Source organism: Schistosoma mansoni, chromosome 3 (genome assembly GCF_000237925.1).
Source record: "Schistosoma mansoni strain Puerto Rico chromosome 3, complete genome".
In the NCBI taxonomy this organism is placed as follows: domain Eukaryota; kingdom Metazoa; phylum Platyhelminthes; class Trematoda; order Strigeidida; family Schistosomatidae; genus Schistosoma; species Schistosoma mansoni.
The window spans coordinates 24,237,024-24,264,209 of record NC_031497.1 but is presented as its reverse complement, the minus strand read 5'-3'; the positions used below and the strand labels follow the sequence as shown (position 1 = coordinate 24,264,209).

The 27,186-nt window shown below is 33.7% G+C and overlaps 2 protein-coding genes across 2 annotated transcripts in view; one reads left to right on the top strand and one right to left on the bottom strand.

Annotated features, from left to right (window-relative positions):
- The window catches only part of Smp_156740 (putative ocrl type II inositol 5-phosphatase), a gene marked incomplete at both ends in the record, with an annotated part of 29,000 nt that extends 23,940 nt beyond the window's left edge, over positions 1–5,060 (top strand). Inside the window, 3 exons of the mRNA XM_018799741.1 lie at positions 31–140; positions 1,000–1,135; positions 5,013–5,060. Of these exons, the coding sequence (XP_018651500.1) occupies positions 31–140; positions 1,000–1,135; positions 5,013–5,060 (294 nt within the window). The remainder of the gene's footprint in view (positions 1–30; positions 141–999; positions 1,136–5,012) is intronic.
- Smp_132560 (hypothetical protein) overlaps positions 1–27,186 on the bottom strand; it is a gene marked incomplete at both ends in the record, with an annotated part of 198,872 nt that overhangs the window by 70,331 nt on the left and 101,355 nt on the right. The gene's annotated exons all lie outside the window — the stretch shown is intronic.

The following is a 27,186-nucleotide window of genomic DNA, read 5'->3' as shown; positions in this document are numbered from 1 at the left end:
ACCAATGATTATTTTTTTGTTTATTCAAAGTTATCAAAAGAATTGAACAGTAGAAAAATATTTCAAGGTTTTCGAGAACATAAAATTACTTTCCCGCCAACATATAAATTCGATATTAATTGTCAGACATATGATTCAAGGTATGATCATTTTTGTTTTTAACTAAGGATGTTGATAAGTGGATAAGAAAAAATAGGTTAATTTTGTTTGATTAATTCTTTATTTCACTGAAATGAAAAGATATCATGTTAAGATAATTCGAAATACACGTTGTTTAAATATAATCTATAACAGAGCTTCTACTTTTACACGGTGATCGAGGTTATTCATCATGATGACCTAATAGAGCTATATTATCTGGAACACTTGATTTTTAGATTCTAACATGTCAAGTAGGTTGACTAAAAGTTGAACTACCTCCAGTATTGAGGGGTGATGAAAGTAAGGTGTTTTCCTTACACAAGCAACATTTATAGTGATGACATATTCCCAAGTTACTTTGAAGATACATTAGTATAGTATAGGCAAGGGTGTAAATGAATTAAATAGACTGAATAAAATATTTTAAACATATTTCTTCTTATGTAAAAGAACATTCTACAACATGGATTAAAGCAAGAGTTCAATGGTCTAGAAAGAAGTGACTTTTCATACATTTCTATTACTTGCTAAATTACAAAAAACCCAGTTAGTGTGACGTGTATTATAAAGGTTTATAGAGAATACAAGTTAGTGTTATAATGTCAATGCGTACTTCAACATTCAGATTTAATCATGAATACAATTTCAAACAACTACAAGCTTCCATTAAAATACATCTAGAATATATATAAACGTAAAAAGAAAACAAGATTGTGTGTTTCAACATTCAATCACATTAAATCATGAAAAATTTCATTCGAGAAACAGATAACTTTCATACTTCTTATTTTAGATGATTAATTTAACTAACCTGTTCATACAAAAGGCTTTTTTTGCATTTCCCGTTACATTTATCAGTGAAAAATATCGTATTCCTGCCTATTGTGATCGAATTATTTGGTTTGGTAGGGGTTGTACACCAATTGCTTACAGATCACATCCAAATTATATATGCAGTGACCATAAACCTATATCAGGTTATTTCTTAGTTGAAGTAAGTTTATTCGACACTTTCAGATATGATTACTATATGGATTATTAAAAAAATCTGTTTGTTAATTGTTTTTATCCAACTTATAATCGTTTAATGATTAAATTTTGATTCTCGGTACGATGGTGGTTGTTCACTGTTAAGAAGTTTCATACTAGGACGAAATAATTATTCAATGTTTCCTGGTTTTCAACAGTTGTTTAACTAGAACATCAGTTTGTCATGCATACTATAAAATCCGAAGATCTCAATCCACTTTTATTACGGAATAACTTTTGTAATTTGAGAATATATGATTATTATCAAGGAATACAGTGACCGTTGTTTATTATCACAAACCCAATGAAGAAATACGTATTATGTATTACGCTTCTTTGATATTTTAGTCTTTGTAACCCTTCATAACTTAGTTGATGTTTCAAAACATTCACAAATTGGATGTAACCTGCAGATTACAATCTAAAATTCAGTAAAATGAAAGATATTCCTCATTAACTTGATTTTTAGATGCTCATTACATCTAAAGGTTTGTTTTCTCTCTTAAAGACTTAGAAGGAATCGAAAGCAACCATGTTCAAAACTTTTATTTAGGACTGAATGCTTGGTGTTCTAATGAAGTAAATAATGTTTTTGTTAAACTTTTCAAAATAATCCATTCTTTAAATGTCTATGAATACCTAATAAGTAATTAGTTTTTGTAACGTAATTACTATTAAACGGAAATTGTTTTGTACCATTCAACGATTGTGGATAAAATAAAGGAAGTAGGTCACACTGAAATTGTTCCATTGAAGGTCACTTGAATAATTATGTGAAAATAAATATAAGAAGACTATGGAATTTAGTTACAAGTGACAAAATAACGCAGAAAGAGAAAGTAACCTGACTTTCACATATACATAAACATTAAGATGATGGATTCCTTAAACCTCTCTAGTTTTGTAGTTCATCTGATGCCTTAAACAGTATGAATAGCAATTACAGATTAGGGGTCAACAAAGCCGGGAACACAAAGTTGGTGAGTTCTGTGTAATCAGACACAAACACAAAATTCAAGTGGAAGAGATTACAAAACATATATATATAAAATATGAAAATCATACATTAAATATTTCATTTGCACATCGTCCATTAATTATCTCTTACAAACTTCATCTTTCCTTCATTCCTATTTTCATTACAATTACTCTTAGTCTAAATTCCTGTTCTCTTCAATTTGATCTTAACCCTCTGCTGCCAGGCCTTCCACTTCTGGTTGGTTTCACATACTACTTATGTCTGTCAACAAAAGTAGCATACACTATATATATATATATATATATATATATATATATACTTGTTAAGTAAATCTCTGATTATGTAGTTTATCATTAATATTTGTATATTAGTAATAGATTTGATCACTATCCAAATCACTCTGGATTCTCTCCTTGTTTTCGGTTGTAGCTTCAAGCAAACAAACAAAAATTTAAATCGCATCATCACTAATTATTACTAATAGTAGAGATTTATTTTAAATCATATATTAGTTGTTTAGATTTTCGAAAATAGAATGAAATGCTGGTACTGAATTCCGCTACTCGTTACAATCCATCTCCGCTCAAGTAGAGATTCATATTTATTACATCATTGAAATCAACGACTGGAATGATCAGTCTCTAAAGGTTTCCCAATAAAAAGTAACAAAATAAGATAAAGAAAGGAACCTATAGTTAATGCTTTACACTGTTACCACAACTTGCACTAGAAACCAAGAAACATCTCAGTTGTCATCGGATCTATTCATTGTTTTGTACTTCTCTACAATAATAAGGCCAGTCTATTTTCTGTCTTTGATATCTTATTTGTAATTCCTTGTCTAATGACCAGTTGTCAACTGAACTTACTGAATTTATCGGTTAAACATGAAAGTCATCATTCGTCTTACGGTTTTCTCTCATAGTGTAGCACTGTACTGTCGATTGCTATTCATTCTTCCTCAGTCACATTTTGACCTTGTTAATTATTCACTTGTCAATCTTGACTATTTTTATGTAAGCCTATGCATGTGCATTTCTTATCTTATCACATAACTGTAACTCATTTTTGTCTCACTATAAATATCAATTTATGCTTAGTCAAATGGTGTTGGTTCACTCACCTTATCCATTGCATGTCATTTTGTTTTGTTTTGCTTTCCGATCAACAGTTGTAGGGAATATAAGTATTCAAAAATCTATTCTCGTATTTAACTTATTTAATTCCGTTATTCACTAACGTGAGTTAAATCGATCACGATAATCACACAATTTAATTAGAGTCATATCGGACCACTAAAGCATAATTTACACAGTAGTATTACAACATCATAACAAATTTACAAAAATAAATAATTTCTTTAATTAAATTCATGCTAAAAAAGAAAGTGTTATTTCTTTTTTCTCAAAAAAAAATGGAGAGACTATAATTTATGTTCGACCTTCAACGAATCTTAAGTGACCTTGAGAAATGATAGCCAATCAGTAAACAGTAAGCATAGAGTAAAAATATATTATACAACACCGAAGAATTAAAGTGAATACACTTCTTTTATGTGATCCCAAAACTTATCAAGGTTAGAAAGAGGTTCAAAGGTTCTAAAATCGTAATGCATAAAGTAGAGAAACTCATCAATATGGCTCCATAATACTCAGTCTCTGGAGCCATGATAAGGTCACAAAAACCTTATCGGCCTCCACCACATAGCTTCAATATTGTTTGTGAACGGTTGTGTAAGTTTATCATTTTCGTTATGGATATGTCCCTACAATACTCATACCAATGAACAACCGAAGCTTCAGTAACATCTGTGATTATGGCAACCAATGTTACTGATGCCTTTATTATACAACTTCAGCAATTATTATAATATACCTTAGTCTCAATCTGAATCGAGCGAAAAAGTTTCCTATTCAAGCAAACGTTTACCTTCAACATATATTACATCGAAAGACAACATCACGGTAGTCTGCACAAGGTCTACAAGTCATTTAATACCCGCAATTACAAATACAGGAACTTCTTAGTAGTCTCATTTGTTGTAGCCGTTTAATTGTCAAATCTCTCAAATTCTCTGTGAACCAATCGTACATGAGCACCAGGTGCTGAAATCAGCGCCGTGACCTTGAAATCCTTCAAGCGCTTCTGATTGGCTCGTTCATAAATTATAGTCCCGCCATAGAATCAATATAAGCAGTAACCATAATTTTTTTAACTAATTTCATTTATTTTTTCTAATCATTATTTTATACACAGGTATATTAGGGGTGTAGTTTCAACATTAACATAGAAAATGTTTACAGTGAGTTGTTTTTTTGTTTGTTTGTTTTTCTTTGTTAGAAATTCACTTTAGATGGATGATATAAAAATAAAAAAATAATATTTGGAATTTTGTTTTTACTTAATTTTCATATGAAAATTTATTTTCACTGAATGAAATTTTTTATTTTTTTCAAAAAATAAAAAATAATTATTTGAGTTTAAATTGTAAAACAGTAATTAAGAAAAAAAAATAAAAGTGAAGGAAAGGAAAAAAACAAAACGACAACCAGAAACATACCCAATAAGGGAATTAAGGCCAAGGAAAGGTGAGAGGTTGGACAAATCGTTTTTGCATGTAAAGTTCAAGCTTTAGTTCGTGGATTGCCAATGCCTCAGCAGTACATAAAATATTGATTCGACCCCCCCCCATCCTCAGTTCGGTTCCTTTGACTCTATCATATCTGTCAATTGGACTATCTGACCCATAAATTATTTTCTTCCTTACCCCTTGATTAAAAAATTTATTTATTAATAATCTTGTTCGATATATAAATTAAAAGTAATTTTTCCAGTTGTCTATTCCTTTTCTCTTCCTTTCTAGATTAGATCATATAGACAAGATCTCATAAAGAATATTAAATTATTGTGAATTTTAAATTGTTAACTTTTTGTGATACTATTTTTATGATGATGATAATAATAATTTGATTAAATGTATCTATAAAATTGTTTATTATAACAAAATTTATTAGACTAATATTTCAGATTTGTACATCATTATTTTATAAATTATTTGATTTTTCTTATAAATATGTCTTTATTCACTAGATTTATTTATTTATTTATTTAAACACATAAATATTGGTACAAAGGGGGTACCAGATATATATGCGCCACACAAAACTCATTTGATTTGTATGAGGGCTATGATACTTCCCAGGTGCCCAAAATGAAACAGGTGGTTTTCTTAGGTGGCCACATCCGGAGCCTTTTACCTAAACGTCTGATCCACAAAGCAATGGAGCATCATGAGGAGATGCAGTCCCATGATAGCCGGTGATCAACGATTGATTCATACGCCATTTGTTCCCTCAGGATCCTGGAACCCGTGTGCACTATTGGTTTGGAATGACGGTTTTCTTACTCCCCTAGGTGGACTCGCCGTGTTCACCGACCCAGTTAAAACGCCAGACATTCGCTTTTTGTCCTCTTAATTTCGTAAACAACAGTAATGCCACGAGAAGGCAGTGAGTAGGACTTCCCTGGCAGAGGTTGTATACACGTGGCCATGTGAGAGCATTTTGAGAGGGAGAACGGACTCTACCCCACTCTCGGTCGTACCAGGGCATTCGGGGGCTTATTCACTAAAACAAAAAACCAACTTCATATCTTGATTATAGAATGGGGAATAAATGAAATTGATAATTAGACTTTATAAAGTGCTGTAGGGATTATTTAATATGAAGCTTCACATTATAAGTTGACTTAATGTAAACAACCATTGGAAATTAAAGTGTACTGGATAGAAATTTAAACTGAATATGTGACTTGTTGATAGTGCGGATCCACAATCACACCAGGAGTCAACACATAAGAGTTTAAGAGTTCATGGTGAGTGCATAACCTTAAAACTACTGAATTTAAGGTAAAACCATTTTTTCCATTTATATTTAAGATATACTTTGCATCAAAATATGGTGTTTATGTAAGACGATTCTGTTTCGATAACCATTCAACCTATTGCTTGCTCTATGTTCATAACAATCTGCTTTTGCAGGTTAATGTCATTCAGCTATTTTACTCCTCTCAGGATAAATACTTGTTCGCAAAGTTACACAGTTTAAGCAATATTTACTGTTTTCATATTTGATAACTTAAATTAATATCATAAGTCATTAAAAAATACAAAATGGTAAATGTGTGGCGTAATATTGAAAATAAGTAGAAATAAAATTTAGGAGCCCCAATAGCTAGTGTACTCAATATATATATATATATATATATATATATATATATATATCTTACGAGGACGACACAGCACTGAACATTTCATATTAGACTCCTTGTGTCAAGTTTTACACCATATCCTTTACCACAATTAAGTCAAATTAAGTACATCAAGTTATTCCGGACTTGTATTTCATCACTGAAGTCTAATAATCAACTACAAAACTGATTAACACTGACTAGTACATCTCAAACTGCGGTAAAACCATCCATCTTTTACGAACAATTAATAATATTTTAAAATTTTCGATAATCTTGATGTTTGATTATATTTCCTTGAAAAAGCTTGGACCAGATTTCCAAGCGAAACTTTGGATTTACTTCAAATTCATTCGCTGAGATTTTTCAAATACATATTCTTCCTATTTAATGTCTTACATCAACTCGACGCCTTAAATACTGTGAAACTATTCGCTCTAATTTAGACGAAAATTCTTATATATTTTAAATTATTGTTTCATAGAATTCCTAGGATTTCCCCCCCAATTCAGTAACATTATGAAGAAGCTGTTTCCTCTCAGATGTACACTTTCATTATGTATAAAATGATTTCTATTTGTTATTAGCTATCTATATAACAATAAAATTGACTTTCTTTCATTTACCAACTTCCTTTTCATTTTTTATACAATGATCATGAGATATAGTTTTGAATCAATCTATCTGATCCAAACAATTTTACTATTGGTTGGCTTCAAGACGATGTAATTTTATTAGTACAATATAGAAAAAAAAACGTTTTTTTCACATAGTAACTAAACACCACAATATTTTCTGAAAGAGTTTTGATTTATTATATGTGAAACAAGAATTGGATACAATTAAAATCGAATTCATTGATTTAATTCTTTAATAACGAATAAAAACTGATTTGATTTTTCATATGAATATAAATCCCTGTCATATGTTCGAAGGATTCTCTATGATATTCATCTTATTTAAATGGTTATTTTATTTAACTATTTTAAAGTGTTGCTTTGTTATATAATCTAATTTATAAGATTTTTAACGTGAGTCATTAAAAGGAAAAAAAGAGGGCAGATTTAAAGTAGTAAACATCTATCTAGAAAATTTTTCAATTAGATACTAAGCAAAGATGGTTAGTGGCCAGCAGTGCAATCCAGGACGCGTGTTTCGTCCTATTTCGAAGTCGTCAGATGGATGTATCAGCATCTCAGAGTTGATGTTCACTCTGGAACTGGAACCCAGAACCATTTGCTTCAAACGCCATCGCGTTATCCACTCGGCCACTGAGTCCTGTGCAATGGGGTGAAGTTGAAATTCACTTAGTATATGCCAATTAGAGACTGACCAGTTGCAGTCTTAAAACATCAATGGGAAGATTCAAATAAACAATACTGAGTGAATTAGATACTACGTAAAATCAATTAGGTTCATCAAATCATTAAGATATTTATTTATTTATTTAGAAATTTTGTTCTATTTCTTAAATGCTTGGATCTGAGATAAGTATAAATATCTAAGAGAGTTAATCTACTTACAAAAACATAAGTAGTTTATTTATGTATGACAAATGTACTATGATAAAACAATGTTCGACCGTCAAATGAAATCGTGTTCATCTTAAAGAATTTTAGATTTTTGCATGAAACTTAAAAAAATTAACCTCAAATACCATTCCTTATATACATGGTTTTGTGTAAGTAATCTTTGATTAGTATCTGAATCAATCAAGATTAATGAGTAAACCTTTATTTTCACATTATACAATGAAAATGACTATATAAAAGCTAAATTAAATAAGATGTCTATCCGAGAAAAATTCTTTTCTACTCGACTACTAAAATTATGTCATTTTTAATTCGACCAATAATGACAAAGTCTATATCAGACAGACTGACCAGATATGTCAAAAATTACATTAAGATGGTTCAAAAATCTTTGTCTCATTATATCATTTCATTGACCACTAATGAATATTAAGAGGACTTTGAGATCAAAGTATTTATAAGCCGATATAACTGTAAATAAATCCCCAAAATCAATAGCTCTGTAAGTGTTCGACATTGGATGCTGACCACATTAGTTTTAATGGACTCACCCATAGCTGAAGGCGCTCGGTCATGCATCCTCATCAGATCCCGTTTTGGAACGGCGTGCGCAACATCTCCTGCGATCACTAACCAGATTAGATCAGTCACTTCTCGATATATTGATAACCCATCAAATATATCTTCCAACCTCTTCGCTTCTAACTTTTGATTTTACTGGATGCGCGTGATTCATCTATAGAAGGTGTTACTGGTAAAGTGTTGTCAAACTACAATACCGTGGTATCTTCAATGTGCTAATTTTTTCAATTGTTAAGAAATATCTAAATAATGTTTAATATACCAAAGAATTTCAGGCTACTTTCGCTGAACTCATGAATCTGCCTTTTTAAAAGAATCAGATTTCCAAATAGAAACAATGTTTGATAAATTTCAGTTATTTTTAAGTACTTTAACTTTGTCGTGAGAAGGTTTTAAGAGTTTTTAAAAAAGTTAGAAAAATGACTATTTTTAAAGATAATAATTAATTGATTTAGTTTTATGAGAATTTATTTGGATTTTGTAAATTAGACATTAGAAAGAGGTTAATTTACAGTGCCAAAATAACTAAGCGTACTACGTATTATTAGTTATCAATTATGTCTCATTATTGATCCACTCTGTACAATGACTTTAAGCATCAATAAATGTAGAGCTTATTGAGATATTTAATTTTATTTAATCAATATTAAGTCGAATAGTTATCAAATGGTGATGAACTAGTTAGCATTAAAATGACTCTAGAACAATCTATTTGATAGTCCCACTTTATATCGATATTTGCATCAATTATTAGAGTATTTAATCAGAGACGGATGGTGACTGACAGTAAAATCCAGGGCTACAGTTTCGTCCTATTCGGGACTCGTCAGCTGAATGTACCTGTATTCCATAGTCGATGTGCACTTCAGAACTTCAACACTATACTGTTCACTGCAAGCGGTATCGGATTATCCAATTAGCTAATGAGTTCAAATAGCAATGCCGAGGCAATCCGCCCTAAGTGCACATATTTCAAAGGAAAAACAGATTATTTGCTGTCTTAAACATTGATGAGAAGATCCAAGATATCTCTTGAAATTTCCCATCATATTAAAAGACTAATATTTTAATGAAAAATGTTCTCTTTCGATAAATTCTATTCAGGTTCTACAATCATAAATCCAAATTAATAATCCGGAAAATGTTCAGGTTAAAGGGAAAGTAGATCGTTTACTGTTAAAGCATATGAATTTAGGATTGTCAAACAAAATATAATAAAATTATTAATGTTGGTATGACTCATATAGGGAATGTTAACCTGAATCTGCCTTTATGTGAAAATGATAGGATCCATGATCAGAATTAATATAGGTCAGATAGGGTGAGAGAGATAATAGTGCAGTTACAATTCAATCAAAGGTTTAATGGAAGACCATATTGTGTCAAAAATTATTAGTAAGATATAATAAGGTGGGATACACGAGAAGTAAATGAATCATGTATTGGGGAAATTAATGATGATGTTTAACCAATAGAAATAACAGTAATAATAATAATAATAATAACAATAATAAAATATTTGTGAATAAACACAACAGAGAAAATTGCATTTGACTACGAAAGGTCATAAGTACAATACTCAAATTAGGTTGTTCAATAGCTAAGATTACTATTGATTAATTGGTCATGAGGTTGTCCAAGGGAGGAGAACCGGTTGAAGATATCACTTTTGTACGCATAGTTCCGGTTTTTTTTTATCCGGATGGCAACTGCTTCAGCCATTTGAAGTGTTTTAAGTCTGACAAGCTTTGGCAAAATATTACTGACCCGATAAATAATTGAAAAGGATTGGTTCATACAGGTACAATGACCAGTTTGCACTAAATGAGCCAATATCGAGCTGTTCACTTTCTTCACCAGACATTTGCTTAGCCACGCTGAGAGGTGTTCGCGAACACGAAAATGTAAATTCCTAGAACTTCAACCACTATGACCGGCTCCACGAGAGCAGTCGAACTGATAAATACAAAATGAGGTGATCATTCTAGGTAATTCATCTTTTAGCTTCGATGTCACCATTGGACGCATAGAAAGCATTAATCGTAGTTCTCCGGCGTTGAGAGGTTTTCGTATTGTTCTGCGTGATCTCTGAGTTCATATTTCCCTAGCCACATTCCCTCTGAATTGTAGACACATGGACAGAGATTTCTTTTTCATCGTTTGTATTTCACCCATTCTCACCTTCATGATCATATATTTAATTATAAACTCTCTACGATAACTATTCTCCCTAAGAGCATTACGCAAGATGTTTAGCTCACCTCCAACCATATCCGTAGAACAAATAGTGTGTATACGGTAACTAAGTGTTTCGATCAGGTTTCGTTTGTACTGTAGAGGTTCATAGCTAAGGAAATGTGTATACTGCCCAGTTCATGTATTTTTCTTGTTTAAGTTCATTTTTAATGACCCATCAGCTCTCTTAATTAAGAGAACGTCCAAAAGGGCTATTCGATCATCACTCTCTTATTCAGATGTAAACTCGATGACTAGATGCACTTCATTAAATTGCCTAAGAACCTCTTGTTGTGATGTACTATCTTTACAGAGGATGAACGTGTTATCCATATATCTACAGTAAAATGTGAATTTTTGAATAATTTTTTTAGTGGACCGTCTTCTAGTTTGCCTAGAAAAATGTCAGCTAGTATTGCACCCAGTGGCGAACCCATTACAACAACATCTCTTTGTCTATATATTTCACCATTGAACTTGAAATTCACATTCATGGTGCATTTCAATAATAACTCTTCTACAGCATTAATAAGAACTGTAGTTTCCACTTCATTTTCAATGAGTTGTTCACCTATATATTCTACGGTCTCTATGAGTGCAACATTTGTGAATAATGATGTTGTATCCAAAGGTATCATCTTTAGTCCCAAAGTATTATTATTTTTTATCTTGCCAATAGATTGGAATACATCCTTAAACTATGTTTTACAAGTTTTTCGTGGATTGGTTTCAGTATAGTTACCAACCATTTAGCTATAGTATAATAAAGGAGAAATATCTAAAACTGGTTTTAATGGGATCATCGGTTGATTTACCTTCGACAATCCATACAATCTTGGCAGATAGGTTCCCACTGTTCTAATCATTTCATATAAACCAGACGAAATAGTCTGTTGATCCCTGTTGAATTATTTGTACTTTTTTCCCTTTATGCTTTCATTTTCATTTTTCATGTGAGTAAAAAACACACAATCACTTGACTATCTTCTTTCCTCTGTGCTGATATTAATATCAAACGTTTTCTGTTGCTACTCTCAGTAAACATCGAATGCAATATATCATATACTGAATGATCATCTTTATAAACATATTACAATAGTAATCATGAAACATTACAAGTTGGCTTCTAATATCTGAATATTAGTCAACCATAAACATATGAACGATGATCAAATACTATTGACCTGAATATGATATAAAGATATCCAAATAACTTATTAAAATAAATAGACGAGCTAAACCATTACGATAGGTATCCTATGAGGTAACATACTCATATGGCACAGTGATAAAATTAAACAGAGAAGTTGAATATTTAGTAACAACTTAATTTAAGTATAATTAACTGCATATAACTATCAAATAACTTAATTTGGAAAGTGACTATTATAATATCCATAGAATTTTTTAACTTATTACATTACATGACAGATTAAACACAGAGTTTGTTTGATATTATAAGTTTCTTTACAATATATATGTATATTGTAGTACACACTGAAGACCATCAACGTTGATGATCTGTCGAATGATTGGAGGCCTACTCGAGTTAGACGGGAACAGTGTAACGAACAAGTTAACTCCGAAGTCACACCTCGCGGTCAGCATCTAACGCGGATTACCCCATTCGATGTATTAAAGTACTATGTCTGCTTTGAAGACTGCATAACACAAAGAGCATGATTACGTAAGTATATTAGTAAGAATGAGTACAGAGATGTTAATGAGACCACTACCGCATGAGCCAGTTCATGGCGTATGATTAACTGATACGCCTTTTTGTTGTCCTTGACTTTAACAGGGATTGATGATCTGTTCGATATTCAGTGACCTAACTCCCGGATGATTTGGCTAGGGCTCAGTGACATTTCACTGCCCCTACAACACTATAATATACACAATAATGATGGAGCATAACTAACAAATCATTAACTAATAACTATTATTATTATTATTATTTATCATTATTATTATTATTATTATTATTATTAGTAGTAGTAGTAGTAGTAGTTGTTGTTGTTGCTGTGTAGTGAACAAGAGGACGAGTGGGGACTATCGAATGTATTTGACACGAAAATTACAGACTATCTCACTAAAATCTGACAACTATACAGTGAACTGTTAATTTGCGAACTATCAATCAATTTTCTTAATCTTGACCATTCCTTCTGCAAATATCAGTCCATAGTCTCCGATTATCATTGTTCATGCATTCTCATACCAATTGCGTTTCATTCCGTTCTTACCTTATCGATCTTCTAATGAAATACATTCTTTGCCCAACCATCGTCATATACTACTTAAGTTGGATATAAGCAACCCACACCACAGTAATAGTAGTAGTGTTAAATTAAAATACATGTTATATTCTTGAATGGATACATATGGATACATTAGTTTACCTAAAATGACCTTGATCTTAATCGTACCACATAAACGTTACTTAAAAGTATTTATGATGATACCATATACTTTGGTCGAAATACAAAGAATGACCTTGTAAACAAAATGTAAATACAAATAAATAATATCGTTTTAAAATGTTTCATTAACTATTATTATTACTGTGAAAAATAATTTTCAAACTGATTTTCACATAACAGAAAAAAAACAATCATTGGTTCCAATCTGAATGATTGAAATTGAAAATAAATCTAGCCTTTCATTTGACAGTCTGTTTCTAGCTTCTTCAGGGAAATTATATATTTGCTGTAATGAAAAATGATGAAAACTAAACCAATATAATTCATTCCAGGGAAAGTCGCTATTTTCAGAAGTGGAGAATCTGGAAGCACTGGACGGCCGTTTCGTCCTAGTGTGGAACTCCTCAGCAGTGCGCATCCACGATCCCGCCCCACGAGATTCCAACCCAGGACCTGCCAGTTTCGCGTCAGAGCACTCAACCTCTAGACCACTGAGCCAGCCGGCATCCAACGTTGTTAATGTCTAACTTCAACTAATCCACGAAATTGAGCAACCATTAACCATTGTCTTCAGTGAGTTGATATCTCCCAAGAGACCCGGTTGAAGTCTACTAGTCACTGCATCTCACTAGAACTCCAGGTAATACTTCTTGGAGCCAGTCACTAGTGAGCATATGATTATAATCAGAAGGGGATTTGTGGAGATTTCAGTATTTTTCAAAGTTGAAATCATGAGCCAATTGAAGCTAGACCTCCATGGAAAACCTGGAAGCACTGGACGGCCGTTTCGTCCTATTGTGGGACTCCTCGGCAGTGCTCATCCACGAAACGGTCAGGCTTTCCATAGTGGTCTAGCTTCAATTGACTCATGATTTCATCTATGCAAAGTCACTATTTATCAGTTTCAAAAAAGGTTTGATTGAAAAAAATTTTTATCTCTGTCTAGACAACTGACTAGTAACCGATTCTTATTTGGCTCCATTTCAAATATTTGATAGTGTAACTGAATGCCGTATACTTGTTTAGCTGAATCACATTTTATCATTATGAATCTAATACAAAGTGAATCGTTATAACTTAAATAGTTTGAATAACAATATATTGTACGTTTCGTTCTTGTATTGTTTGTTTGAATCTTCTCAATGATATTTAGGACTTAAATTGACCAGTCTTTTATTGGCATATGTACATCGTGTGCGGATTACCTCGATATTGCCTTGATTCACAAGCATTATAAGTAAAATTAAATGGTGGCTAGCACTGGAATCCAGGACGAGCATCTCATCCTATTTGGCACTCAGCTGGGTGTACTTGCATCCGAATTGATGTTCACTTCGGAACTCGAACCCAGTGCCGTTCGCTCCAAACGCTATCGTTTTATATTGCACACCTAAACATCGACGGGAAGATTCAAATAACCAATGCAAAAATGAGTTAAAACCTCAACCCATTGTGCAAGCAAAAGGCTATCAGGGCGCATTAGCTAAGTAAATAACGCGATGGCGTTTGAAGTGAACGGAACTGAATTCGAGTCCCTGAGTGAGCATCAACTCTGATGCATTTTTGTAATATGTCCAATAATTAAAACAGAAATACACCCACCACTGATCAAATCTGTTGAGTCAGATCGGTCAGATCAGATTACACTGACCAAGCTTCGGTCGGTGTAACTTCACTAATAGTTTACTCCGTTGTTTTAATCAGTAACTAAGCGGTGTTATTCCAGCTGCGAGACTTAAAATCCTTAACTTTCATCCGGAGAACATATGATTTTGAGTATAACTGAATTAAAATCTTATCACATCAAAAATGCTTATAATAGTATGAAATATAAGTGTTTCGATAGGACTCACCATCGGCAATAATAAATTCGAAAATTATTAATAAGTGGAAAACATTTAGTATAGTAAAAGTGTATTATGTAACACAAACACACTTTATCTGTATCTTATTATAGTGTATATGAGACATATGTTGAGTACTGAAACAGTGAATTGTATAAAATATGGAACAAAAAGAGATTATGTTACAGATATGTTACATCATTATACATAATTTATCATTGGAATGAGTGACGTATCACAGTTTCTTCCTGTATACCTAATTTAGATTGATAGCAGAGGTCTCTACAGAGTGAAGTAAAAGTGCCGTTACATGCCTACTTTAATATTTCGAATGCCTTAGAGATATTCATCTCAAGTATGTTATCCATCAAGTGTATGCTAGCTGAATTTGTGAATACTGTGCTTCCTTTCAAACACAAGTTTCCATGAATAAGGTTGAAAAACCATTGTAAACCCCCTATTCTCAATCCTTTTTTTTACGTTTTGTATCAGATAAATATAAAGTGAAAGTGATGTCAAGGGAGTACTGACTTACTTTTGACTGGTTTAAGGAGCTCCTGTTCTTCTAAACTAAAAATAGGCGGCCTTCAGGAGAGCTCATAATGAATGTCGTCTAATTTCTTTTTTCTATTGTACCTAACAGTTTATCTTCTTCAAATGTAAGATGAATGAAGATAAACGTTTTTATGAAAGTGCTTTAGAACTTTAGAAAAGAAAATTTTATAATTTATGGTAAATTCTTTTGAGTATCCATCCTGTAGAGGCTGGTACTATGTCAAGCTCAAATAGATTACTCTAGCCTCTGGACAGACTGATCTATTTATTCTTCTCAAGCGACATTTTTACCCTGTCACTTATTCGCTTATTAATCCTGACTCTCTTTTTATATGATCTTATATGTGTTGATTGCTTAACCCATTTATCATGTGACTGTAACTTATTTTTGGTCTGGCTATATATATAGAGTCACTCTTGGTTAAATCAATGTGGCACACATGCCTTCTCCAATCCGTTTCTCTTCGCTCTCTCCTCTTCACTTCCTTCGCTCCGTCTCTCTGGTTGTCTGTTCAGATCAATGATTATACAAAATATACATAATCAAAACTTCATTCTCGTATTTAACGTTTTTTAATTCCGTTCCTCACTAACGCGAGTTAATTAGACAATCATATACAAAGATTGGCGACATGAATATTCAATAACAATCAACATACGATTAAATTGGAGCCAGGTAATGAACGTACGGAAATGACGTACCTCAAGTATAATCATTTTTCATAGATATTTACTTATTTGAACGAATCACGGTTGCCCAATCTCACCTTTCCTCTTCAACTTTGCCATCGATGACATTCTGGAAACAGCTCTGATTGATGTAAGTAATGGCGGTGTGGATCTGCTGCCTGAAAAAAGACTTCTCGACCTTGAGCATGCGGATGATATTGTCTTACTGTGCGATAATGCCCAAGGCATGCAATCCGCACTTAATCAGTTGGCAATCAGTGTCCGCAGGTACGGCATGTGCTTTGCACCCTCCAAGTGCTAAGTATTCCTACAAGACTGGCAGGATTCTAATCCTGTACTCACCATGGATGGTGAGCAGATTGAAGTAGTTGAGAAGTTCGTGTATCTAGGTAGTTACATAAGTGCTGGTGGTGGCGTGAGTGATGAGATCGATGCACGTATAATGAAAGCCAGAGCGGCTTTTGCCAATCTGGGTCATCTTTGGCGCCTTCGTGATGTTAGTCTGGCTGTAAAAGGTCGGATCTACAACGCGTCGGTGAGAGCAGATTTGCTCTATACTTGTGAAACCTGGCCTCTCCGAGTTGAGGATGTTAGACGACTGTCTGTGTTCGATCATCGTTGTCTCCGAAGGATTGCTGACATCCAGTGGCAACACCATGTTAGTAATGCCGAGGTTCGGCATCGTGTGTTCGGGCGCAGAGACGATAATTCAATTGGTGTCACCATCTTGAAACACTGACTTCGGTGGCTTGGACATGTTCTACGAATGTCGTCCCAGAGAATTCCACGTCGTGCATTATTTGCCGAAGCTGGGACTGGTTGGAAAAAGCGGAGAGGTGGTCATTGTATGACATGGTGTCGTGGCATGAAAGAAAGCTGCAAAGGGCTAGCTCCTGTTTGTCCCTGGCTGGGGTCCGAGAGATGGTGCAACACAGTGAGAGAGACGTTATCAGATATGACTCAGAATAGAAGCCAGTGGTGAGCCTGCTATAACCTTCTTTTACTTTCTTCATAAAGAGTGATCATAACCTCCTTAACTGAAAGAGTCTTCTGGCTGTACACTTCAGTTTCTCTCATCATTACTCTTTTTTTGCCTTTATTTCTTATTTTTATTTTTTCTTATATATATATATATATGCGGTGCCCCTTTGTACCGATATTTATGTGTTTAAATAAATAAAATCAATTTTTCCAGTATCACTTTAATTAACCATTATTACACTAATTACTAAGGAAAAAACAGTGTACAAAACATCATTTTAACAGATATGCTCTATTCTATTCTAAATTTATAGAAATAATGATCATCAGAAGAGTAATAAAAATGTCATTCTAGTGTGAAAGACTAATCTATATCATACTATTCACTAATTAGTTATGATAAACATTCTAGCAATATAGTTTATTACATACCTAATTAGGTAACAACAGTAAATTAATAGTGGATATAAGCAGTTCATTGAAACTAGAAATCTTTTTCAGATAATCCAACTGACATCCTATAATATGGCATATGTATGTTCAACAATTTGTTTACTAGTCATACCATACTGAACAGAACAATAAGTTTATAAATAATAAAAAATATACTTCTTTGTTTATGTTAAATTCTTAATGATATAATATATGGACTATCTTCATCCATCTAACATTTCAACAGAGTGCATACGATATTGAGTTACTCTGGCTACTGGTGAAATCACTGTTTTATCAACAGAATTCAATCAGTACCTAAGAACATAACATTAGCTACTGTTTGGAGACAAATCAGCTGTAAATATCCAAGTTCTACGGCAGGTTAGTTTAGGTCAAAATAACTCAGTGGTAACCTCTTACATTTTGAAGCTGTATAACCCAGGTCCTGATCTCACAAAAAACATCAATCCTCCAAGATTACAAGTTCTCATTACTGACAAATTTTAACTTGTACAAAACTTAGTTCAAGTTGATTTTCCTACAGAGCATCTCCACCCATTTAATGTAAAAATGTATTCACATTTCTATAAACGTTCACTGTCAGACAGGAATTTCGCCTTATCATGAATGCCTCAACAATCATTGATTAGCAAAAATACTGAGCGAAATTTCTATAATGTTTATTTGTCTAAAGCAATTAGTCCCTTCGATAAATTTCGATAGTGTATTAAGAAGACGAAGATTATCAGAACTATGTGATATATTAATGAGCTTCATGATTCATTCAAAACCTAAAAGACATGAAAACCATTGTGTCACATTCCACTGCGTTTACCAATTAAAATGTGTGTGTGATCACACATACATAGGGAGGAGCAATCATGATCTCAAAATTAGGGTGTGTGAACATGTACAAAGTCGGTTGTAGAAACAAATAGAATCAAATGACCCGATAAGAGTAGAGGATAGACATCCATCATCCTCTATTGCCAAACACATTATCGAAACAGGCTTTTGTGGTGTATAAAAATGTAAAAGGGTATATACTAAGGTTTATTGAAACCTTAGCCATACTAAAATCCAAACCCCCTTTGTGTATTCAAAAGCAGTTTGTTCTTACATTAAACCTACCCTGGTAATATTAGCTAATTAACCACAGTGATTAGGTTTCAAATTGCTTTCACATTATTATCCTTGTCTCCTCTTACCCCTCATTTCCAGTCTAGTGGACCTTTTATTTTTATATATAAATATTCTTAACAAGTATATGTGTGATCAGATTGTTCGAAATGTATTGCGCTAATATATCACATAGTTCTGATAATCTTCGTCTTCTTATAACACTATCGAAGTTTATTTGTCTGTTATTATGAATCATAGCAATATCTTAAAAATCTGTATAGTTTAATTAATTTATTGTTATAAGAAAATGTAATCAGTAAAAATACTTATCACATTCACATGACTTCAAACTTATTTACGCTTATTGACCCTCGTGGCGGAGCATCAACCGCCCACCAACATTCTTCATTCAACTCTGTTCTGAGCAACACGTTTTCAGTTCTTTCTAGTTGTCATTCATCTTATTCATATGTTATCAACTCTCGGCACAGTGCGTTCTTTGGCCTTCCTCTTTTCTGTTTCCCTTCAGGATTCTAGGTTGGTGCTTTGCCTCGCGAGATTCGAACCCAGGACCTGCCAGTCTCGCGTCGTGGATGCGCACTGTTGAGGAGTCCCACGATAGGACGAAACGGCCATCCAGTGCTTCCAGGTTTTCCATGTTGGTCTAGCTTCAATTGGCTCACGCTTTCAACTATGAAAAATACTAAATCTCTACAAAATCCCCTTCATTAGTATTCATTTATTTTTTTATTTACAAGTCAGATAACCCCGTGTGTGTGTATCTATACATATAGACCTATAGACAAACTTATTATAGTAAAGAGATGTTTTATTTTCCAAAACAAAAATATGAACTTTTCAAATTGCCTACTTTTTATTATCAATAATACAAAGTGTTTAAAATAGTACAAGTAACAATATTATTATTAGTGGTTTTTACTTAGTAATATCGTTTGTATTTTCATTTTCAAATGTCTAGTGAACTAAGTAGACCTTGATATACATTATTGGTATGTTTTAGATAATATTTCACTTTGTTTGTTATTAATTTTATAGTTGGAATCATTAGTCAATTGAAGATAGACCAACATGGAAAACCTGGAAGCACTGGACGGCCGTTTCGTTCGATTGTGGGACTCCTCAGCAGTGCACATCCACGATCCCGCCCCACGAGATTCCAACCCAGGACCTATCAGTCTCACTCGCGAGTGCTAGACCTCTAGACTAGTTAGCCATCATCCAACAGTGTTAATGTCTAACTTCAACCAATACACGAAATTGAGCAACCGTCCACCATTGTCCTCAGTGAGATACCATCTCACAACAGACCCGGTTGAAGTCTACTAGTCACTGCTTCTCAACAGAACTCCAAGAAATACCCCTTGGAGCCAGTCACTTGTGAGCATATGATTATTATGAGAAGAGGGTTTTGTGGAGACTGTTAATTACGTAGTTGAAATCATGAGTCAATTGAAGCTAAACCACCACGGAAAACCTGGAAGCACTAGCTTCAATGGACTCATGATTTCAATTATAAAATTACTAAAATCTCCACAAACCCCCCTAATATTATTTAAAATGATTACTTTCGATATTCACACGTCACTAATATAAAAAGGAATCTTAGGCGAGACTACGATTTATGGACTAGTCAATCAGATTCAGAATAACAGATCTTGGATTTTGATGCGAAATTCATTCATCCATTTGGCTAAATAGTGTTTTGGTATTTTAGCTTATATCAGTTCGTGATGAAAACCATAAATCTAATTCCTAATCTTAACCATCAATTGTAAATCATAATCTTAATTCAACACAATCCTTTATAACCCTCACATGACCCTAGTTAGTAGGGGAATATTCTCAAGTCCACTAAGGCGCTAATCAAATTTACTTACTTACTGTTATAAACGTAAAGATGCCGTCGCCAATTGTTATAAACGTAGGATGCTGATTATAACAGTAGGGGTTCTTGTTATAACAGTCCTTTTACTTCTTACACATATGTGGGACGTTAATTTATCTTAGACGAATATCTACACTAGATTCCCACCCAGTGTCTATTCTACAGGACTTCAACACAACTCAGATCAAGAACACGAGACTAGCCTGACTATAACGTCAATATATTTTCACACCAAAATCCGACACAAAGAACAGTCAATCAATAACAGTCCATCAACAAGGAACAGTCAATACATAATAAGGATAGGGGAATATATATAACACATAACACCTGTCATCCTATCTAATGTCTGACTCATCAAGACAACCAATCATTGTCATTCTCGCCCGTACATCACTTACTTACTCCTGTTACCCCTCGTGGAGGAGCATAGGCCGCTCACTAGCCTTCTCGATCCAACTCTGTCCTGGGCAATCCTTTTCAGTTCCTTCCAGTTGTTATTCATTCTTTTCATATCTGCTTCTTTTTCCCGGAGTGATGTGTTCTTCAGTCTTCCTCTTTTCCTCTTCCTTTCCGGATTCCAAGTTAGGGCTTGCCTCGAATTAGTGCCACTCAAAGGTCGTTCATAAATTATAGTCTCGCCGAATCTTTTATAATAAAGGATTTGATGAATGTTTATTAATTTAAACGGCCTTATCACAAGGTAGTAATCATGTGCTTGCTAACAATTGCTTGTAATTAAAATGATAGAATCTGTGAACGAATGAAATTTAACAATATCACGAATGAAATACTGATCATTTATGACTATACTATCAAAGTACCATGCTGGTAGACAGCAATAATAAATAATGTCTCCTTAATGTGTAAACCATGAATCAGTACTAATAAATAGTCTTAAATAGAATCAAGTAGATATCTAAATGTTTGATGGTTATCTATGTTCTTCCAACTGGTATCAATCTGTGTTATAAAATATCTTCAAGTAATTTTGTAGAAATAAATATTTGTATTTGTTGATCAACAAGCGGTAACCAGTGTTATCATCCTTTTCTACATGTTTCTAGTCAAATTTTATTGATCAAGTTATCATTTCATCAATAGTTTAAGTGACATGAAATCACATGCATTTATCTGATTAGCGCTAGCTAGGGTTGTGCGAAAGCAATATTAGCTATGACCTAATGATCGATTAGTGTAATTATTTCAGTACTATAATAGGTTAGTTGTAGCTTGAATGAATTTGAGTCACTGTATGATGTCTGTTTTTGAAATATCAGTTTCCTGAAGATTGCAGATACATTTTGGCAATAAATACAAAGATGTTTAAGAAACCTATAATCTAGAATTTTCTATTTCTTTTACCTTGTCGATAACATATCCATTTCAAACTTAATTACATTATCAGAAGCTATGTCGTACTTTTTCCTCGAACGCTTTTTATTAAAAGAAAATAGCTTATCGTTCAATCTAACTACATGATTTTGCTCAAATTTTTGTGTCAGGATAGTTCATGCGCGTTTGAATTAAACGGTAAACTGCTGTAATGGTACTGGTTTCTAACCACATAATTCTCGAAGCTAAACATATAATTACTGAGAAGATTGATATTCGACATGTAACACTTAGAGGAGGTCGGTAATGGTGAACGCGGGAATAATCAATCGAAATGGCTTGACTCGGTCATGCAGGCACAGTCGTCCTTTGTGACCGCTTGCTTTTCTACTAAATATCTAATCTCTACCCAGCCCAAAATGTGTTCTTCAAAAGTACTAGACGCTATATTGCTGATTGTCACTATAGGACAAGTCGGCATGGACTATGGTATGACTTCCACGTACGATCTTATGGATTAGGTCGTCACGTCATGACAAATATACAATTTTGGGATTAGATCTATTATTATAGTAGCAAAGACGAATATACTAATGCCGAAATAGGTTGTGGTGAATGCATTAAAAGATATTTTAAATCGTCGAATTTACTACATAGCGGTCAAGGAGAATCCCTAATCAATAGTATAAATGTTTGAAATTTCATAGACAGGGAAATAATAATAAAGAGCTACTGTAAATGATATATTCAAGAAAGATTCACCAAATTTGTCAGGTTAATATTGTCAAATTTCATCTTTAATCATCTTTAATTATTCATACTGGTTATAAGTTGCGTATTCTATCTTGGAAATTAATGTCTACTACATTCAAATCAATGTTATATTACTTCACCATTAATCATGTTTAGATACCAGCAAATGTGAACAGTTCTGAAGAATACAAAAACAAAACGTTTTTGAACATTGATGACTAATTTACAGTTGATTGATCACTGGGTGGTGATCAGTATCATGTATGTCAGGTCCTTCCTAGTGCAGATCGAATCCTATCGACCAGGTTGCAATGTGGCTACCAGTCTAGGTAACTTTACATTGTGTGTACTATGTTGAGATAAGATAGTGGTTGGAGGTAGTCAACAGGAAACCCTGGAACTATGTTTCGTGCTGCTTGGCACGAAACAGTGATAACGTCTCTGACTGAGAAGCTGGGTGACACGGGATCGAATCCGTCAGGAAGTATCAGTTCCCTCAAAATTACAGGTACACCTTGCTGACGAGTGCCAAGTAGCACGAAACCCGGGTCTAGGGTTTCCTGTTGACCACCTCCAACCACCATTCTTTTGATAACTAAAAACTGGAGTATTAAATGTAAACAGCACTGCATGCCCAATATCATACTGGGAGAACGACATAAATACAGTGCAAAAATGGTCTAAACTGAGACATAGTAGTCATGCTCTTGATAGTTATTTTAAAAAAAACATTATCCGTGTTCAAGTCGTTATATAAATACATAGAAAATTTCAACTATTTCGTGCTATTCACTGCAAAAGACCCTTACCAATCCTGTAAAATCAGTTAACATTTAGATTATATAAAGCTCATATCTTAGCAATAAATTTTAATGAGAAGCTGAAAAATTTAAAACACTTTACTCTGTAAATAACTGAACCCTAAAACAGTTCACCACCGGTACTGCAGGTTGAAATGTTTTTCCACATGTTAAACACACATAAATATCCATAAAATACTCTTCCGACATACATGACTAAAGCAGAAACAAACAAATTAGATGAGATCTATGATGGATTGTGATTGCATATGAAATATTTAACATCACGATGATGTTGCCAGAATAGTCTGTTTCTCATAAACAGTTCAGCAATATAGTTGTGTTCAATGAACACTAATTAGTTGTGATGTTAAAAAAATAATATAATGATATCATGGATTAATTGAAGTAAAACATCAACATTGTTGGATGCTGGCTTAGTAGTCTAGAGAATAGGCGTTCGCACCCGATACTGAAGGTCCTGGGTGCGATTTCCACAGGCAGGTTTTTAGATGTCCATTTCTAAGGAGTCTCATACTACGAAAAAAACGGCGGCCCAGTGCTCTTCTTATTTCAATAGGGGTCTAATTAAAATTAGTTCGCGATTTCAACTGTGAAAATAATGATCTGTAAAATACAACCATAATTAAGAGTTTAATGATGGCGTAGGATGTGAAAAAATGTATTAGCAACCTAACAATAATTTATAAAGAATTTACGGGTTTTTTTATAATTTTGAAGCAACTTAGTCAGTTTTCTCATAAAATATTTGCTTTGAGATTTCAAAATAATCAATATTGGCTAGTTTCAGATAGCATTCAGGTATCTTAAACTTTTTGTTTGTCTGAAATTCATTGGTAAATGATGGCAGATCAATGTAGTCAAAGGTAATTATAAGATTATTGAATCAAACGTTTTGAAGTAACTTCATTTGGCTTTCTATTGATCTTTGTCTATAATCTTTATTTATTTATTTAAGCACACAAATATTGGTACACGAGGGCACCAGATATATACGTGCCACACAAATCTCATTTCATTTGTGTGAGGGTTATAATACTGCCCAGGTGCTCAAACTCAAACAGGTGGTTATATTAAGGGTCCACACCTGGAGCCTTTGACCTAAAGGTCTATTCCACAAGGCAATGGAGTATCGTGAGGAGACGCAGTCCCATGGTAGCCGGTGATCAACGATTGATTCATATGCCATTTGTTCCTTCAGGACGCTGGAGCCCATGTGCACCATTGGTTTGGAATGGGGGTTTTCTTACTCCCCTAGGTGAACTTTTCGTGTCCACCAACCCGGTCAAAGCACCGAACATTCGCTTTCGTCCTCTCAATTTGGTAAACAACACCCATGGTGTGAGAAGGCAGTGAGTAGGACTTCCGTGACAGAGGCTATATACGCGTGGCCATGTGAGAGCATTTGGAGAGGGAGATCGGACTCTCCTCACTCTTGGTCGTACCAGGACATTTTGTGGCTTGATATATATATTACTTACGCCTGTTACCCCCCGTGGAGGAGCATAGGCCGCACACCAGTATTCTCCATCCAACCCTGACCTGGAAATCGAACCGGGGCCTTCCACGTGACAGGCGGAGATACTTACCACTATACATTCTATCATCACTAGGTCTTAATTCAGCCACAAAATCAAAGTGTTCACTAGTTTGAAAGTTGTTCAGTGTTAATGGATTTGAATTCAATATCAATCGATAATCAATGTCAATCTTGATTTCTGGCATCCCTTGTGACTTGGCCCCTTATTTGAATATCTTAGAAAAACTGATCTCAAACTTAATCACTAATGAGTTTGTATCAGTTACTCCTATATTTAATTGGCTACGAGTATTTTGAAATTAATGGCAGATCTCATCCTTATGTATTACGTTTGTATAACATGTACTGATCCATGAAGAAGATTAATACCAACAGAAAAATGTTTGAATATTTGAATTGGTAGTTAATTAAACTGGAAATCGCTAGAAAGACTATATTCATTATGTTTGAATAGCTACTTCAAATGGTGAAGAGATATCAAAAGAAGTTTCTAAGAAATTTTAAGCATCTAAAATGTTGTACTAAAGAGTTATAAATTAACACCGTTGGATGCCGGCTCAGTGGTCTATCGGTTAAGTGCTCTGGCGCGAGAGTGGTAGGTCCTGGGTTCGTATCTCGCGAGGTTGGATCGTGGATGTGCACTGTTGAGGAGTCCCACAATAGGACGAAACGGCCATCCAGTGCCTCCAGGTTTTCCATGTTGGTCTAGCTTCAATTGACTCATGATTTCAACTAAGAAAAGTTATAAATTAATCAAAAATCAAGTAAATAAATTTCAAATAATAATATTACCCATTTGTAAAGTTTCTGAAATGTTTAAATAGCTGATTATTCTTGAAATCCATTTTTCTGAATGGACTTAAAAGGTGAAATATTTGGCTCTGGATCCAAAATAGATAGATTTGTGTAAACCTATAAGACTATCCAGTAGTCAGTGTCATAGGCATTCATTGTACCAGAAATAATACAAACCGATAAGTGATAGTATCAAGTTTTATCCGATTTCAAACAGCTAAACATTTCTGTTGAATTGTATGTTTGTGTTGATTATATAGCTAATGATCGTTCACGTTAAAAAAAATTTAGTAGGACTTTTTACAATTCAGCTCTACAATTTAACAATTTTAATCGATATCTCGGTAAACTTTTTTATCATTTGACACATTATACAGCTGAACACCATACAGCACTGAACAGCTACTTCATTCTAGTGAGGTAAATTTCTGGAGAATTCAGTCGTGAACCTAAAAGCAACAGAATCTAGGATCTTCAGGTCTCATAACGATCGTTTAATTGGTAGACCATTTAGTTGGCTTCCTCTGATATAAATTTCCAGCTTTAATCAACTACTGATGTAGCATGATGACCCTTCAACACCATTCATAATGGATACTGTACTCTCAAAATGTCTAAACCTTTCTGGTAACAACTACGTGCTAGATTTTCAGAAACTTAGTTCAATTGATAATAATCTATGACAAATACTGTATACAAATCTAAATTAAGGCTATATCAAGGCCATACGCACAGTATGCACACATGCCAATAAGAGACTGACCAGTTGCAGTCCTAAACATCAATGGGAAGATTGAAGTGAATTTAAACTTCACCTTGGTACACAAGCAAGTGGCTATCAGGACTCAGTAGCTGAGTGGATAACGCGATAGCGTTTGAAGCGAAAGGTACTGGGTTCGAGCCCCGCAGTGAACATCAACTGTGAGATGCAGGTACATCTATCTGACGGGTCCCAAATAGGACGAAACGCGTATCGAACTGGATTCCACTGCTAGCCGCTATCCATCTTTGCTTACTTATCTAAATAATCATTACAAACTCATTTCATTCAGTATTTATCAATTATCACCAAATTGGAATTAAAATTTAAGACATATTAATAAGAAATGATTTATTTACAAGGTTTAGTCACATCTAGTTACTAATTAAAAAAAGAAAACAAAGAAAAGAAAGCATTTGAACTATGTATACAAACCACAAAAAAATAAGTAACTTGTGAACAATTAGTGAACAGAAAGAA